Below are 16,315 nucleotides of genomic sequence, written 5' to 3' on the forward strand. Positions count from 1 at the left end.
CCAGTACAGGTTCAAGGTCAAGGGCAAAGGGGGTCGCGATGAGGCGAGGGCAGCAGAACTGATGAGGTGGCTGCTGGCTGCCCCGCTCTGCTGGCTGCCCGGCAGCGACAGTGGTGAAGCAGAGGGTGTGGTGGGCTGGCGTACTTACACTCCTGCAGATTTACATTCATTTATGTCTAATTGAAGAAAATACTGGGGTCAGAAAAAGAAGCATGTGCAGAGGAGCTACGGGCAGAAGAAGCTGCTACTTAAAAAACATCCGTACCTGTAAAGAATTTTTTCAAGTTTATTTGAGCCAAACTGTCAACAATTGCTGGGACACAAAATCTCAATGTATTGGGATAATGCTCCAGAGAATGGCAGTTTTTCACCTTATTTTATACATCACAATCAAAGGAGGAAACGTAAGTGGGTCACATGAACTCCACTGGTGATGGATTAGGGAGGCGGGAGAAAGCAAAGGGGGGGAACCTCTGCGATTGGATAAAAAGTAAAGTGATAGACACACACTCCTTTACTTAGGTGCGTACAGGATAGTGAACAGTCAACAATTAACTCAGTAACAATGAGGGGATTTGTGGTCTCTGCAGAGTGGTGTCTATGCTTTGACGGACCCGGGAAAAGGAAAATTACTTTGACATTCCAAGGATATGTTATCGCAGATGCAAAAAGACAATAGGCTCAGTGAAGGTAAAGGTTGACCTTTGTCAGGGAAGATACCAGCCTAGGACGTGCCTAACACCATAAACTGCTTTTAGTTAAAGTTTTAATTTCAGACCATCCTTAGTGGTGACTTTAGGTCTCTGAGTTTTCAAGACCTCCATGCAGGCCTCCCCTGAGCTTGTCAGGTCAGCGTGTGGCCCCTTTCGTCCACACATCCCCCTTTTGGCCATAAATCAATCCAAAGGATGCACTGAGACCAGCCTTTTGGTTGGATCATGGAGCCCCACAGTGCTAGGCAGGCTCATTCCTGGGGATTCTCAGTGGCAGCATTTGTCTTGCTGACCAGGGTGGACCACTGGGGGTGGGGGAAGACCATAACCGTAGATGGCACTTAAGGTCAAATGATTGTCCTATATAATCGAAGAGAAACATGCAAATTAACCATCGCTCTGCTATGCTCAAGCCACGCCCATAAGCCAACCAGAGTGGATATGCAAATTAACCCGACAAAGATGGCGGTTAATTGCATACGCAGGTGTCAGGCGCCCCAGGAGGTAACGGCGGCTGTGGCCGCAGGTTCCTGGGACCATAGCCGGCCCGGGAGGTGAGGCCTGCTGCGCCAAGTCACACCCGCGAGCTCCTGGGACCTTCGCTGGCGGAGAGTGGGAGGTTTGGAGGACTTGGCAGAGCAGGAGACCGCTGGACATAGAGCAGAGCGAGAGAGAGGGCGGCTTGGAGGGCGTGGCTCCCTCTGTCACCCCAGCTTCCTCATCACACCTGTGGAAACTGACAGCAGGGAAGAGGAAGTCCCACCCCCTCAGAATCAGCCTTTGGTCAGACAGCTCTCAGCGTCCTGACAGCCAGGACTCTCATTCACCTGCATCTCAGACCGTGACAGTAGAGAGGTGGGACTATGTCTAAAGAACAACTGTTGATACAACATAGCTCTGCAGCCGAAAGATGCCGGCATTATCAACAGAAAATGTCTGAAGAGCAACGTGCGTCTGATCTTGAAAGAAGGCGGCACCTGTGATAGAATGTATCTGAAGACCAGCTACTGGAAAAACGTCACCCTGGTGCCAAAAAACACCGGCATCATCGACAGAAAATGTCTAAAGACCAAAGTCGTGCCTTTGAAGTTGAAAGAAAGCAGTGGCGACGACAGAATATGTCTAGAGAACAGTCATTAACAGGTACTACCAATACTGGTAGGAACTGCCTTCTCAGCGAAAATGGAGTACATGAGGATGCAATTCTCTAACATAGTTGTGGAATGACTTAGGTATGAATTTTGCCATCACTAAATTTCTCTGATGAAAAACCATCCAATGGGAAATGTACTCGGTGTTGTAGCAAAGGGAAAGTCTGTCCAAATGATATACATTTTCCAGGTTACCCGACATATTTTAAAAGATTAATGTATTTAAAAAGGTTAATGACAAACGAAGATTCTGACAGTAAAAAATTCATGGAAAATATTCATTCCATAAATAGTTCTTTTGCTTTTGCTTCCATGGGTGCAGATATTGCATCGCCATCAGGATATGGACCATACTGTTTTAGAATCCATGGACAAGTCTATCACCATACTGGAACTTTACATTCTTTGGATGGTGTTTCTCGGAAGTTTGCTCAACTCTATATTTTGGATACAGCTGAAGCGACAAATAAAAGATTAGCAATGCCAGAAAACCAGGGCTGCTCAGAAAGACTCATGATCAACATCAACAACCTCATGCATGAAATAAATGAATTAACAAAATCATACAAGATGCTACATGAGGTAGAAAAGGAAGCCCAATCTGAAACAGCAGCAAAGGGTATTGCTCCCGCAGAGGTAACAATGGCGATTAAATACGATCGTAACAGTGACCCAGGTAGATATAATTCTCCCCGTGTAACGGAGGTTGCTATCATATTCAGAAACAAAGATGGAGAACCTCCTTTTGAAAGGGATTTGCTGATTCATTGTAAACCAGATCCCAGTAATCCAAATGCCACTAAAATGAAACAAATCAGTATCCTGTTTCCTACATTAGATGCAATGACATATCCTATTCTTTTTCCACATGGTGAAAAAGGCTGGGGAACAGATATTGCATTGAGACTCAAAGACAACAGTATAATTGACAATAATACTAGACAAAATGTAAGGACACGAGTCACACAAATGCAGTATTATGAATTTCATCTCTCCGTCCAGGACACGTTCAATCCTATTTTAAATGCAGGAAAATTAACTCAACACTTTATCGTGGATTCGTATTCAAAAATGGAGGCCAATTGGATAAATTTCATTAAAGCAAACCAATCTAAGTTGCGAGCTGAAAAATATAGTGGTTTGATGGATTATCTCAAATCTAGATCTGAAAATGACAATGTGCCAAATGGTTAAATGATAATACTTTCATCATCTTTTGAGGGTGGTCCCAGAAATATGCAGCAGTGATATCAGGATGCTATGGCAATTGTAACGAGGTTTGGCAAGCCCGATTTATTCATAACCATGACATGCAACCCCAAATGGGCAGATATTGGCAACAATTTACAACGCTGGCAAAAAGTTGAAAACAGACCTGACTTTGTAGCCAGAGTTTTTTTTTTTTTTTTAATTAAATATATTTTATTGATTTTTTACAGAGAGGAAGGGAGAGAGATAGAGAGTCAGAAACATCGATGAGAGAGAAACATCGATCAGCCCCCTCATGCACATCTCCTACCGGGGATGTGCCTGCAACCCAGGTACATGCCCTTGATTGGAATCGAACCTGGGACCTTTCAGTCCGCAGGCCGACGCTCTATCCACTGAACCAAACCGGTTTCGGCTGTAGCCAGAGTTTTTAATATGAAGCTGAATGCTCTTTTAAATGATAAATGTAAATTCCATTTATTTGGCAAAGTAATAGCTAAAATTCATGTCATTGAATTTCAGAAACGCGGACTGCCTCACGCTCAAATATTATTGATATTAGATAGTGAGCCGAAACCGGTTTGGCTCAGTGGATAGAGCGTCGGCCTGCGGACTGAAAGGTCCCAGGTTCGATTCCGGTCAAGGGCATGTACCTGGGTTGCGGGCATATCCCCAGTAGGAGATGTGCTGGAGGCAGCTGATCGATGTTTCTCTCTCATTGATGTTTCTAACTCTCTATCTCTCTCTCTTCCTCTCTGTAAAAAAATCAATAAAATATATTTTAAAAAAAATAAAAAAACATTTAATTAAAAAAAAAAAAGATAGTGAGTCCAAGTTACATTCCTCTAATTCCCTTTCAATGTGCATGAATTTCGTGCATTGGGCAACTAGTTATTCAAAATAAAAGGCAAGTAAATGAGAGGCAGTCAGATCCTATATGTCCTTGTTAAAAAGTATGTTGCATCATTTCTAATATTTGAGCCACCATGATCCAAGTATTTTTGCTGCTTGTCATAAGTTTTGTTTTTCTGCATCTGGTATAACATTTACATACCAGGAACAAAAGCAATAATATTAAACCAGTAACACTGGTTAGAAACAGAAAAGTCTAATATTAGACAAGGAAGGATCGGAGGGGAACAAGTATCTGCTATTTTATTACCCAGAAGTTCTCATTTTCCTTCTGGGCAGTTAGTTTCATCCATTCCTATAGTTAGACAATACTCATCTCAAATACTCATCTAGATTAGATCCATATATAACGGCACCAGGGGAATCATTAGGGAGGTGTTCTTGGAGGGGTTTGTCCAAGATGGTCCTTTGTAATAGATTAGCCTGAGAAATGTACCAAAGCTCATACTGATAGTAAAGACCACCAGTGTGTGGCCACAGAACATTAACTTCATTATCATAGCTGATAATCAGAATATCATTGTCTAGCAAGTAGGAAAGATTAACAAGTACCTAAGTTAAATGTTTCATGTCTAATAGGGAAAGAGTTCTAGGGAAACAGATATTGTTTCGCTAGGAATCTATAAGGAGGATAATCTACACTAAAAAAGAGAAACATGCAAATTGACCATCCCTCCGCTACTCCCACCAGCCAATCAGAACGAGTATGCAAATTAACCCAACAAAGATGACAGTTAATTTGCATACGCAGGTGCTGGAGCGAAGACTGAAGACAGCATAGAAGGAAGCCAAGCGCTGCGGAAGGGAGTGAAGCGGAGGAGAAGGGAGGCGCCGAGGCAGCGGACACAGGAGTGGAGCTGAGGCAGTGGGGGAGGGAGCGAGGCAGTGGGGGAGGGAGCGAGGCAGTGGGGGAGGGAGCGAGGCAGTGGAGAAGGCTCTTTTCTCTGCTTCACTCTGGCCACAGGAAGCCCTATTCTTGCAGGAATCTTCCTGCAACGGGCCTCTGGTCTATATAATAAAAACCGAGTGGCTGTAACACCTAAACGGTCGCTATGGCACCCATTGTGGCCAGCGAACCCAGCTCCTCCCCCAGCCCCACCCCAGATCAGCCTCTCCTACCCCGATTGAGGTTGGGGCAGCTAGCCAACCCCCCACCCCATGCCTCGCGGCCCCTCGCCCAGGCAGGCCCAGCGCCCCACAGGGGACCCTTGCCTCCATGGGAAGGGGGGGTGCGGCTGGCCTGCAAGCCTCCAGTGGCCCCTCACCCAGGCCGGGGCAGCTCTGGGGGCCGGGTGTATGCTGCGTAGTCTTTTAAAAATAAAGACCCGCACTGGCTGCCCCACCTCCACCCCACATGGAGCCCCAGGTGGAGCGGCTCGGGTGGGTGTGGGCCGTGCGGCCCCAGGCCCCAGGCCCCGTGGGGGTGGAGAGGTTCACGCAGCAGCTGGTGTAGCGACGCCAGTTAACATTGCTGGGGAGGCCGGTGGGGCTCCAGGTGTCCCGGGGCAGCCTGTTTATGCCGGGACCTGGGGGCGTGGCCGCACACACGCGGTGGGCATGTGCTGGGAACACGGCGCAGGCATCATATGGACATTCGTGCGTGAAAAGGTGTGCACACAGCTTTGTGTGCATAAATACATCTGTTTCTCAGAAGCGTACCTGGAAAGGCGCTTTATCTGTAATAGGCAGTTTTCAAAATGTAATCCAGAGCAAGGGATCTGTAGCGAAAACACGCCCACAAGGAAAGGCTTTTGATACTAAACACAAAGCTGTAATTGAAATGTTTATGCCCAAACATGTGAATCAACCATATGGTGATATTTATCGTCTGGTGGGTCTGCCTGAAAGGTTTGGTCGATCAGTTCTCAGTTCACAAAAATAAGATAATGTACTAAGTGCTGACTGACTGTACACGCCAAGGCAGAGGAGCTCACCCGCGTGTGTACTTTGTGCTGCTGTGAGGTTTATAAGTGTAACCTGGATGATGTGACAATGGGGGGGGGGTGTGTGTGTGTGTGGCCGGCTGTTTTAAAAAGTAGGCGCTTCACAGCTTTTAAGACAAACGTGTTAACCTACAATGGTCAGAAGGCAGGTCAGGGTCTTTGAAGACCTTTGTATGGGCCTCAGACATAAAAAAGCAGCTGCCCTTTTAGGGTGTGGCCTGAAAGAAACCTGCTACAAAGCCTGGATGGATGGGAGGGGCGGCGGACTACCGAGCGATTTCAAATGCTGGGCCTCTAGTCTATAATAAAAAAAGCATAATATGCTAATTAGACCAGATATCCTTGGGACCCGATGCTCTATCCACTGAGCCAAAAAGGTTAGGGCAAGATTAGCCTTTTTCCCCCTCCCAGTTGAAGAGTTTGTACCCCAAAAGAAAAGGGGACCCTCAAGGCCCTGTGGCCAGGTTCCCATCTCCAGAGGCATGTGCAGCAAGCAGAGGGTTAGGCATCTCTGCACATCTCTGGGCTGTTTGGGCCATTTTGAGGGGCGGGTCCCCTGCTAAGCCTCCTCTCAGGCTGTCATGGAAGTTAGTCATGAAGAAAAGGTGGTTAGCAAAAGTTCGGTCAGTCTCAAGGTTAGTTTCCTCTTGGGAGGTTCTTGTAAAATCATCATTTTCCCTTTTGGTTCAGTATCTGGTTCATTTAGTTCTAAATACTTATTACCCTTCTGCAAAAAACATACGTGGGCATCAGTGACTTTAAAAGCCTCTCCCTGTCAGGGGAATTGGGGCCGATTTGACCAGTAAAATCTATGCTGTCCCTTAACATGCCCCAGTTGAAAGGGGACCGGTCCTGACTTTTTTTTTTTTTTTTAAATATATTTTATTGACTTTTTACAGAGAGGAAAGGAGAGAGATAGACAGTTAGAAACATCGATCAGCTGCCTCCTGCACATCTCCTACTGGGGATGTGCCCACAACCCAGGTACATGCCCTTGACCGGAATCGAACCTGGGACCCTTCAGTCCACAGGCGGACGCTCTATCCACTGAGCCACACCGGTTTCGGCTGGTCCTGACTTTTAAGCAGCCATTGGTTGCGTAGGTACTCCCACCATCTGTACAGAAGCTTTACTCCGAGGCAGAGGGAAGCTGACATGGGCAGGGTTAGTAACAGATAAAGTAGCCCCAGTACCTACAAGGCCCTTAGGAACTTCCCCTTTCATGGCAATTTCAGTTTCTCCTAAAGAGTTAGTAAGGAGAAGGGAAATACCCTCTCATAGTCCTGGAGCAGCCCTATGGTCGCTTCTGTTTTCTCTTTGTAAATCACACTTCAGGTTTTCTTTTTAAACCATCTTTCTTATGGTGACCTGGCTTTTTACAGCAAAACACTCCTCTACAGTCTCACAGCAGACCTTACTGAGTAACTCTGTCGCTTGCCCTTAGAAACCAGTGGGTGTTTTAATTGGAACAGGCCAGAACAGCCAGGATCACATGTCCTGACAGTTAAGTTTTTGTGAATCCATCAGGGTCCTGGGTAAAGTCGGGAACAATTGCTGGTTCCTCTCTGGCTGGGACCAGCTTTTCCCAAAGGGAGCTGTTGGAATCCCTCTTCTTATTTTCCTTCAAGTCAGTGGTGGTAGAGGAGCTGGAAGGGGAAGGAAGGAGGGGAAAGGGCAAGTGTGGACAAGGAAGCTCAGAAAGGAAGTGGGGATGGGGGGCAGGCATTTTTTAGCTTCAGAACATTAGTTATGAGACAGTCTCTAAAATTTCTTATTAATTTCTTTGTTTTTGGAAGAATCTTTTTTCTATGTGTCTCCTTAGAAGCTTCTAATTTCCAAATCAAGATATGCTTCCCATATAGTCATTCAGTTTAATGTTAGAGCCGGCCTTTTTCTAATTTCTGAAGGCAAAATATTAATGTAGGTACCCAAGGACAACTGCATTTGGGCCATTTTTAAGTTGATGTTTTCTTTTTTTTTAAATATATTTTATTGATTTTTTACAGAGAGGAAGGGAGAGAGATAGAGAGTTAGAAACATCGATGAGAGAGAAACATCGATCAGCTGCCTCCTGCACATCTCCCACCGGGGAGGTGCCCGCAACCCAGGTACATGCCCTTGACCGGAATCGAACCTGGGACCTCTCAGTCTGCAAGCCGATGCTCTATCCACTGAGCCAAACCGGTTTCGGCAAGTTGATGTTTTCTGGTTAAATCTTCCCATTTCTGCAAAGCACTTGCAAGTAAAGGCTTCCTATTGGGAGTATTAAATGAGGGCTGGGGTCTGGGAGTTTCTAGCTTTGGAGGCACAATTTCCCGTGTTGATATATTATTTTTGAATATCTGCAGTCTGAGCAAATTTCCTAGGGATGTTATGTAGAGCAAGCATGTCAGACTCAAAGGCTCGCATGGGCCAAATAAACAAGGTGTAAGTGTTTGTGTGCCACAAAAAAACAAAAGCTTCAATTTTCATAGAAACCTAGGTTTATTTCGATAGAGACATGCTGAGTACAAAGGGCTGAAATAAATATGTCATCGTTAACATAAAATAATAGAACATTTTAATAAAAATTAATATTTTGTTCTTGAACATTAACTTACCAGACACTGAATAACTGCGCAAATTAATAAGCATAACGCAAATAAACCTATTTTTATTGTTCTCTGAAAGCGAAATATTTCCTGTTGCGCACACTAAACATGTCAGTCCATGACTAATGACGTGGCCATTGGCTGCTAAAATATTCTCTGCTAGTGTTAGTAGAGAGAAATGGTGTGCCTGTGTGTAAGGTACGTAAGGAAAATGAATACAACACGATTATAGTAATCAGTCATTATCGAACGTTGTAGTTTGTTATTAATAATTATGCATAACAGGATATTGTAAAAATTAAGTTATGACTTTTATTAAAACATTTCTTACATACCGTTATATTGGCTGGGCCGCAAAAACATTCGTTGTGGGCTGCGAGTTTGACATGCTTGCTGTAGTGGGTCCAAGTGTGCTGCCTATGGATTGAGCTCCGCGAGGCCCTCACCCCTCGAGTCGCATTTACCCTCTTAGGTGTCTCAGTTTCTCTCCCGCTGTCTGAAACAGCCAGAAGGCTGGGGCCCTGCAGACCAAGCCTTGTGGGGCCCCGGGATCAGCCAGGTAGTTAATTACGGTTGAGTTGGGGCTTCTCTATGGGGCTCCTGCACATCGTGGGAAGGACCTCTGACACCTCCACAAAGATTCTCAGTCACCTAAGGACACCCGAGAACCGCGCTGCAGGGAGCATGGGCCTCTTTATCTTCGCAGCTGAAGGAGTTCAGCTCTCATTTATATAGTGAGAGGTTTGCTCAGACTCTCAGAAAGCAATTCCAATTGAAAAGCCAAAATCAAAACCAGCCCCCATTTTCCCCTCCAGTCTTGCCTTAACCTGGGTTCTTACGCTTAACCTTAGTTCCACCTCGAGGGTTTAAAAATACAGAACAAATAAAGCCAGACCCTCTCCCCAAAGCAAGGGAAGGTCCCAGATCCAAGAGACAACTCACCCGAGTTCAGCCATTGGGCGGGGAATCAGCGGGCTCAATGGGCCCCTTGCTGGATCCCAGCACCGGGTCTGGGTCCGCAGGATGGTCCCGGGCGAGCTTCTTTGGAATCCTGCCGCCCTATGCCAAGTAATGTTAATGTAAAAACATTCAAACTGTGAAGAATGTTTGTGAGTTTACTTGAGCCAAACTGTCAACAAGGGCGGGAGCAGGATCTCAGCATATTGGGATGATATTCCAGAGAAGGGCAGGTTTCCACCATGTTTTGTACATCACAATCCAAGGAGGAGAGGGTAGTGGGTCACATGAACTCCACTGGTGATGGATTAGGGAGGCGGGAGAAAGCAAAGGGGGGGAACCTTTGTAATTGGATAAAAAAAGTAAAGTGATCGACACACACTCCTTTACTTAGGTTCGTGCAGGATAGGGCACAGTCAACAATTAACTTGGTAACAACGAAAGGATTTGTGGCCTCTGCAGAGGGTGCCTGTGGTTTGAGGGGTCCAGGAAAAGGAAAATTACTTTCACATTCCAAGGATATATTATCGCAGATGCAAAACGACAACAGGCTCAGCTTTGTCAGGGAAGATACCAGCCTAGGTCGTGACTACCCACCATAAACTGCTTTTAGTTGAAGTTTAATTTCAGACCATCCTTAGTGGTGACTTTAGGTCTCTCAATTTGCAAAACTGTCATGCAGGCCTCCATGGGCTGCTGGTAGCATGTGGCCCCTTTTCCATCCACAAAGCTATGATAGTTATTTGGCCCTTCCTCTGGGTCGTCCACTCTTCTAAGTCCTTTGTGTTAACTTGTTTAACTCTTGCCGGGAGCCGGTCCATCCTTGCTGTTTCAAGGGACCTGGCATATATGGCATACTGTTCTTAATATGTTTGCTCACCTTCTAGGCACTATGTGTTTTAACCAAGGTCTCTGAGAAAGGTTGTTTCCCCAGGTAGGGATTTTCCCCTGAAGTTAGGGAGGGAATAAAACCTCTTAACTAAGTGCCAGGCGGGTAATTAATCACTTTAACTACGAACAATCATGCTTAAGCTACATAATCTTTACTCCCTGGAATGAAGATAAGAAACGCCCTAACCTTTGTAATAGAGATTGATAGGATTGAATCAACTAGTATAAATACAGATGTAGCAGGAGAGAGAGAGAGAGACAGAACCTAGGCACAGAACCTACACAGAACGTTCTCTAGAGACAGAAGAACTTCGCTGGAGAGAACATGGCAAAAGATCCTGGACAGAAACTGGCCTCAGAACCTAGAGACAGAACCTAGCGAGAGAACATGGCAAAAGATCCTGGACTGAACCTGACTACAGAAATTGGCAAGAGAACCTGACTAGAACCTGGTGACTGAACCTGGCTGGAGAACCTGGACAGAACCTGGCTGGAGAACCTAGCGAGGGAACATGGCTACAGAACCTGGCTGGAGAACCTGGAGAACCTGGCTGGAGAACCTAGCAAGAGAACATGGACACAGAACCTGGCTGGAGATCCTAAGCAGAACCTCTCTGGAGATCGAGACCAGAACTTGGCTGGAGATCCTGGCTAGGCTGCTGATCAACTGAACGCTGTCTCCGTGTCATTCCTTCTTCGCCGACTCCGTCCACACCTTTGGGGACCCCTGGACCCGCTGGGGTTGGACCCCAGCAAACTCTCAGCACACCCTTTGATAGAGAAACTGTGTTTATCCCCATTTTAAAAATGGGCAAAGTGAAGTTGAATGTGATCAAGTGACAGAGATGGGGCTTGAATGCAGTCTGGCCCTGTAATGGGGCTACCCGCCGAGACGACCACCAGGGACTCAGATCAAGATTTAGGAGCCTTTATTAAGCTGGCCAGCGACTACAGTTACAGCACCCTGCCGAAGCAAAGGCTGAACTGCAGTGCCGACTACAGGAGTTACAGCGTTTTTATTTGCAAAAACCACAAAGTTAGTTACAAAGCCTTGTTTACACAATTTGTTCCCGACACAGTACAGCATCAGTACAGCGACTACCTTCCTATCTGTGTGTTCTAGGAACAGAGAGCACAGCGTGCCCCGCCTGGCCGAAGCGCCAGATATGCAGCCCAGCACAGTCCCAGCGGCTGGCTCAGGCATGGAAGGGACTTGGACCAGGATGGCTGTGAAGTCCTGGGCGGTCGGGAGGGGCGGTGGGGAGGCGAGGCTGGAGTCCTGGCAGGACTGGATGTGTTTTGCATCTGATTATCTGAAAGGACTCAAAAAGGAACTTGAGCTAAAGTTTTGTGGGTTTTTTTTGTTTGTTTTGCTTTGTTTTTGTGTGTGTGTTGCTGGCTATTTTGAAGGCTGGTTTTTAGTTTAATTATGTTCTTCATTTGGGTGGTGCCGTAGGTAGGGTCCTAGGGAAGCTAACTCTGAGATGTCAGCTATTGCACCAAGACAGTGTTAGGGAGTGCTCTTGAGATGCACCCCGTGGAAGGAGGGGAAGGACGGGACCGCAGAATCCCGGGGCCTCCGCCACCGCCTGCAGGTGTGGAGGGGGCGTTACGCACCTGTCCTCTCGTGGACCAGGCGTGGGTGCCGGCTGCCCTGCTGCGTCACTGGTGGGATGCCTGTCCTTGGGCAGGGTCGTGTTCTGCTGTTGTCAGAGGGCTGGCAGCCGAGGGCCTTCTTCTGGCAGCAGCCCCAGGGGCTGGGGCAGTCATTTCTTCCTGAAGAGAGGTCTCCTCCGCGCACCAGTGCCCATCACAGGGAGCAAATTGTAACATCTGAGGATCTTAACACGTTAAGCCCCATGTCAGTCACCAGTGACTGTACTTTCCGTCCTGAAGACAAAACTGGCCGGCGCTTAATGTGTTAAAGATGAAGTTAGAGCAGAGGAAACGACTTGGACAAAAATCAGAGCATCTCATTATCCGCACTCTTTTTTTCCTTTTATCCTCACCTGAGGATATTTTCCCATTGACTTTTGTGTGTGTGAAAGAGTAGAGAGGAGGGGAGAGAGCAACATCAATGTGATAGAGATGCACTGACTGGTTGCCCCCAGCACACGCCCCAGCTGGGGCCAGGGTTGGAGCTTGCAACTGAGGGTACCTGCCCTTGACTGGGATCAAACCCACTACTCATCTGTCCTCGGGCAGATGCTCTACCCACTGAGCCCTGGCCAGACTCCTGATTAAAACCTGAGCAAGCCTGAGCCGGTTTGGCTCAGTGGAGAGAGCGTTGGCCTGCGGACTAAAGGGTCGCAGGTTCGATTCTGGCCAAGGGCACGTGCTGGGGCTGCAGGCTTGATCCCCAGTGGGGACGTGCAGGAGGCAGCCGATCAGTGATGCTCTCTCATCACTGATGTTTCTCTCTCTTCCTTCCTCTCTGACATCAATAAAAGTATATTTAAAACAACAACAACAAACACCCGAGCAAGAGACTTCCATGCCTTCAGTTTTCAGTTTAGTGAAGTGTTTGATTTAATTTCTGTATCTCTTGCTACATTTAACGAAGTCTGACATTAAAGTGTAATGTCGAATACACAGTTACAGGGTAATATTAGAATTCATAGGTCAAATGGGCCTGCCTTAAGAGAATGACATTTTATTCCACAGTCTATCTGCATCAGACCAGTGACTTGTCTGAGAAACAGCGTGGTAGAGAAAAGTAAGGGAAGGGGGGTGGGAGTGACCTGGGTGCTAACCTCAGTTCTGCCATTTCCAAGTGGAAAGCTGGGCGGGGCCAGCCACCTAACCTGGAGTGAGTTCATTTTCTCATCTGTAAAATGGGGAGGGAAGACTTATCCGATTAATTCACAGTGTTTGTGAAACTAAAATAAATGCACATGAACACTAATGACAGAGGGGGGAGAAGATGATAGATAGATAGATGATAGCGAGAGAAGACAAGGGGGTTGAGAGGGGGAGGGGGAGGGAGGGGCTTGAGCATGTAGAGAGCCTCTAGCTCACCCTTCAGATGAGCAGAGGGAGCTCGGTCAAGGCCCTGCTCAGTTATGTGTAAAGGGAAATGCCTCGTATGCATCCGGGTGTTTGCATTTACCTCAGAAGGCAGGGTTCAGACTCAAGGCTGCAAGTAAAGCTCCATGAGTTTGAGTGTTGAAACAGGAACGAAAACAGCGTGTGAGGTCCTCACCCTCCCGCAGTCCTGGCCCCTGTGGCTGTACTGGCGGCCTGGCCCCTCCGTGCAGCCTGCTGCCTGCCGCCTGCCTCCCGCCTGCTGTGGAATTAGCTCTGTCTCTCCACCCACCACACACCGTCCTTCCCGGCCTTCGGCAGCAGGAGATGCTGGTGAAGTTACCTGAGCCCAGTTCTGGTCCCGGCTCTGTCTCAGAACCAGCGACATGACCTTAGGCTTGTCACCTCCGTTCGTTGTGTAAAATTGGGTGATAATACTTGTCCTGCTGGTCTGTCATGCTTGTCTCAAGGGTCAAGTGATACCATGTATGAGAAACATGCTGAAATGCAACAGATACCCGACAGATGCTCCTCCTCGGCCTGGCCGGTTTCCTGCCGGGATGTGGAGAAGTTGTGAACCGTGAAGTGCCATTTTGGGGAGCTGCTCTTGACCAGTGGGAATCTAATTAGATTACTGGGAGTCCCGGGGTGGGGGTGGGGTATAAAAAATGAAATAAATTGCATCTGAAATATTTTATTTCCACTAATAACAGAAGTATTGGCCTGCAATTGTAGCAAAGGCATTTGAAGAAGATTACTTAAGATGTTGGGGTGAGACTGGCAAGAGCTTGACTCTGAGTCCCTGCGCCTCGGGGGCTCAGGGCCTTCCAGGTGCTGCCCCTCCTGACGGGAGCCTCTCGTCCTAGGCTCGCTGGCGCTGGGCAGGGGAGCCGTGTACACTTCCAACCCCGAGGTCAAAATTCCCGAGGATAAACGTGAGTTGGGAGGAGCTGGGGGTGGGAGGGGGTGGGGTGGGGCTGGCCAGGGTCCTGTCTTCTCTATTTGTTGCTGCTTCCTCCCACTCAATGGATCTTGTCTGTAGCCGCCAAGTTGTCCTGCTCCTACTCGGGCTTCTCCTCTCCCCGAGTGGAGTGGAAGTTTGCCCAGGGTGACATCACCAGCCTCGTCTGCTATAACAACAAGATCACAGGTGAGTCCTGCATCTGGATGCCAGGTCCCCAGGGCCTTCCCACCTCCTCGCTTAGGTGCCTCGGTGTCACGGGCACCAGCTTCTCCCAGCTCTCCAGCCCCCCCCTACGCTGGCTCCTCTCCCCGCAGCTCCCTTTGAGGACAGAGTCACCTTCTCAAACACTGGCATCACCTTCCACTCCGTGACCCGGAAGGACACGGGGATGTACACGTGCATGGTCTCGGATGAAGGCGGCACCGCCTACGGGGAGGTCAGCGTGCAGCTCATTGTCCTTGGTATGTGCCAGGTCTCTGCCCACTGGGCATGGTTGCTTCCCCCAATGCTGGGTGGGCTCTGCCGAGCCTGGGAGCGCACTGATGGTGAGGTGCTCTGGGTGGGGACTCAGTCACAGGGAGGCGGGGAGGCCAGCGTGGAGGCCGGGGTAGCGCCCTCGTCAGCCACTTTGCCTCTAGGAGCCCTCCCTGCCCTGTGGTCAGCACCTTCTCTCCTTTCCAGTGCCGCCATCCAAACCCACGGTCACCATCCCCTCCTCCGCCACCATCGGGAGCCGGGCGGTGCTGACCTGTTCGGAGGCGGACGGCTCCCCGCCCTCGGAGTACCTGTGGTACAGGGATGGGGCCCTGATGCCTCTGGAGCCCAAGAGAAACCGTGCCTTCAGCAACTCTTCCTACAGCCTGAACCCCAAGACAGGGGAGCTGGTACGGACAGGCGGGCTGAAAAGGGTTGGGACACAGGGGCAGAAGCTCTGAAGGAGGGGAGGAGGGACAGCAGCAAGGCGCTGGGCTGTAGGATCCAGAGACACCAAAGGCAGGCACGTGGCTCTCGAGCGGGACAGGTGGTTTTCTGCCCTGCAGGTCTTTGATCCCGTCTCGGCCTCTGATACCGGAGAGTACTCTTGCCAGGCACAGAACGGGTACGGGACACCCATGATGTCCGATGCTGTGCGCATGGAGGCTGGTGCGTGCGGGCAGGGTGGCAGGGGCGGGGCTCAGACCTGGAGGGGGCGCTTGGGGTCTTTTCCTGCTGCTTGGACCGTGTCGTTGGTACAGTAAGTGAACATTCATGTGCCCGACCTCTCATTTGTGTCTCGTAGTGGAGCTGAATGTTGGGGGCATCGTGGCAGCGGTCCTAGTGACACTCATTCTCCTTGGATTCCTGATTTTTGGCATCTGGTTCGCCTACAGCCGTGGCTACTTTGACAGTAAGTCCTTGGCCTCAGAGGCTCTCCCTCCTCCGGCCCCCATGCTGGGCTCAGCTCCGGGGCTGTGTGGGGGCTGCGTGCTGGCTCCCATCTTCCTGGCTGAGCTGCCTGTTCTGCTGACGCGCACCGTCCATTTCTTCTCTCTCAGGAAAGAAGAAAGGGTGAGTGAGGCGCTGTGCTGCTCTCTCCGAGGTGGAGAACATGGATGCGTATGGTTTGATGCTGAGAGGGGCCCAGGGGAAGGGGGTGGAGGTGGAGGCCACGCCTGGCAGGGAGACATGAGTTTCTCCGGCTCACGGCGGTCTGTGCTGTCCCTCCCCCTCCACCCGCGTCCCCACCTGAGACCTCGTGATTCTGTCCGGTTCTCACTTCTGACCTCAAAGGTTGGCAAGGAGAGGGGCTCGGGTTTGACTGTCCCGTCTTCTGCAGGACCGAAAGCAAGAAGGTCATTTACAGCCAGCCCACCGCTCGGAGCGAGGCAAGTGTCGCAGGGGGAGGGGGGCTCTGGGGCCTGGGTTTGTGTGTTCAGTGTGTGAACTGAAGAAGATGAGAGGCCCTGGCCGGTGTGGCCCA

At 49.0% G+C, this 16,315-nt stretch overlaps 1 protein-coding gene across 4 annotated transcripts in view; it reads left to right on the forward strand.

Annotated features, from left to right (window-relative positions):
- The window catches only part of F11R (F11 receptor), a 36,077-nt gene that overhangs the window by 16,878 nt on the left and 2,884 nt on the right, over positions 1 to 16,315 (forward strand). For 2 of the 4 annotated variants that reach the window (XM_081112163.1, XM_081112164.1), the window contains exons 2-8: positions 14,258 to 14,326; positions 14,434 to 14,541; positions 14,670 to 14,816; positions 15,037 to 15,239; positions 15,396 to 15,498; positions 15,635 to 15,746; positions 16,172 to 16,220. In XM_081112163.1, coding sequence (XP_080968289.1) covers positions 14,258 to 14,326; positions 14,434 to 14,541; positions 14,670 to 14,816; positions 15,037 to 15,239; positions 15,396 to 15,498; positions 15,635 to 15,746; positions 16,172 to 16,220 — 791 coding nt within the window. Of the gene's footprint in view, positions 1 to 14,257; positions 14,327 to 14,433; positions 14,542 to 14,669; positions 14,817 to 15,036; positions 15,240 to 15,395; positions 15,499 to 15,634; positions 15,747 to 15,890; positions 15,904 to 16,171; positions 16,221 to 16,315 lie in introns of all 4 variants that reach the window. The other 2 variants (XM_081112162.1, XM_081112165.1) reach the window with 2 other exon arrangements.

This window comes from Myotis nattereri (assembly GCF_964212035.1).
Source record: "Myotis nattereri genome assembly, chromosome: 18".
Lineage (NCBI taxonomy): Eukaryota > Metazoa > Chordata > Mammalia > Chiroptera > Vespertilionidae > Myotis > Myotis nattereri.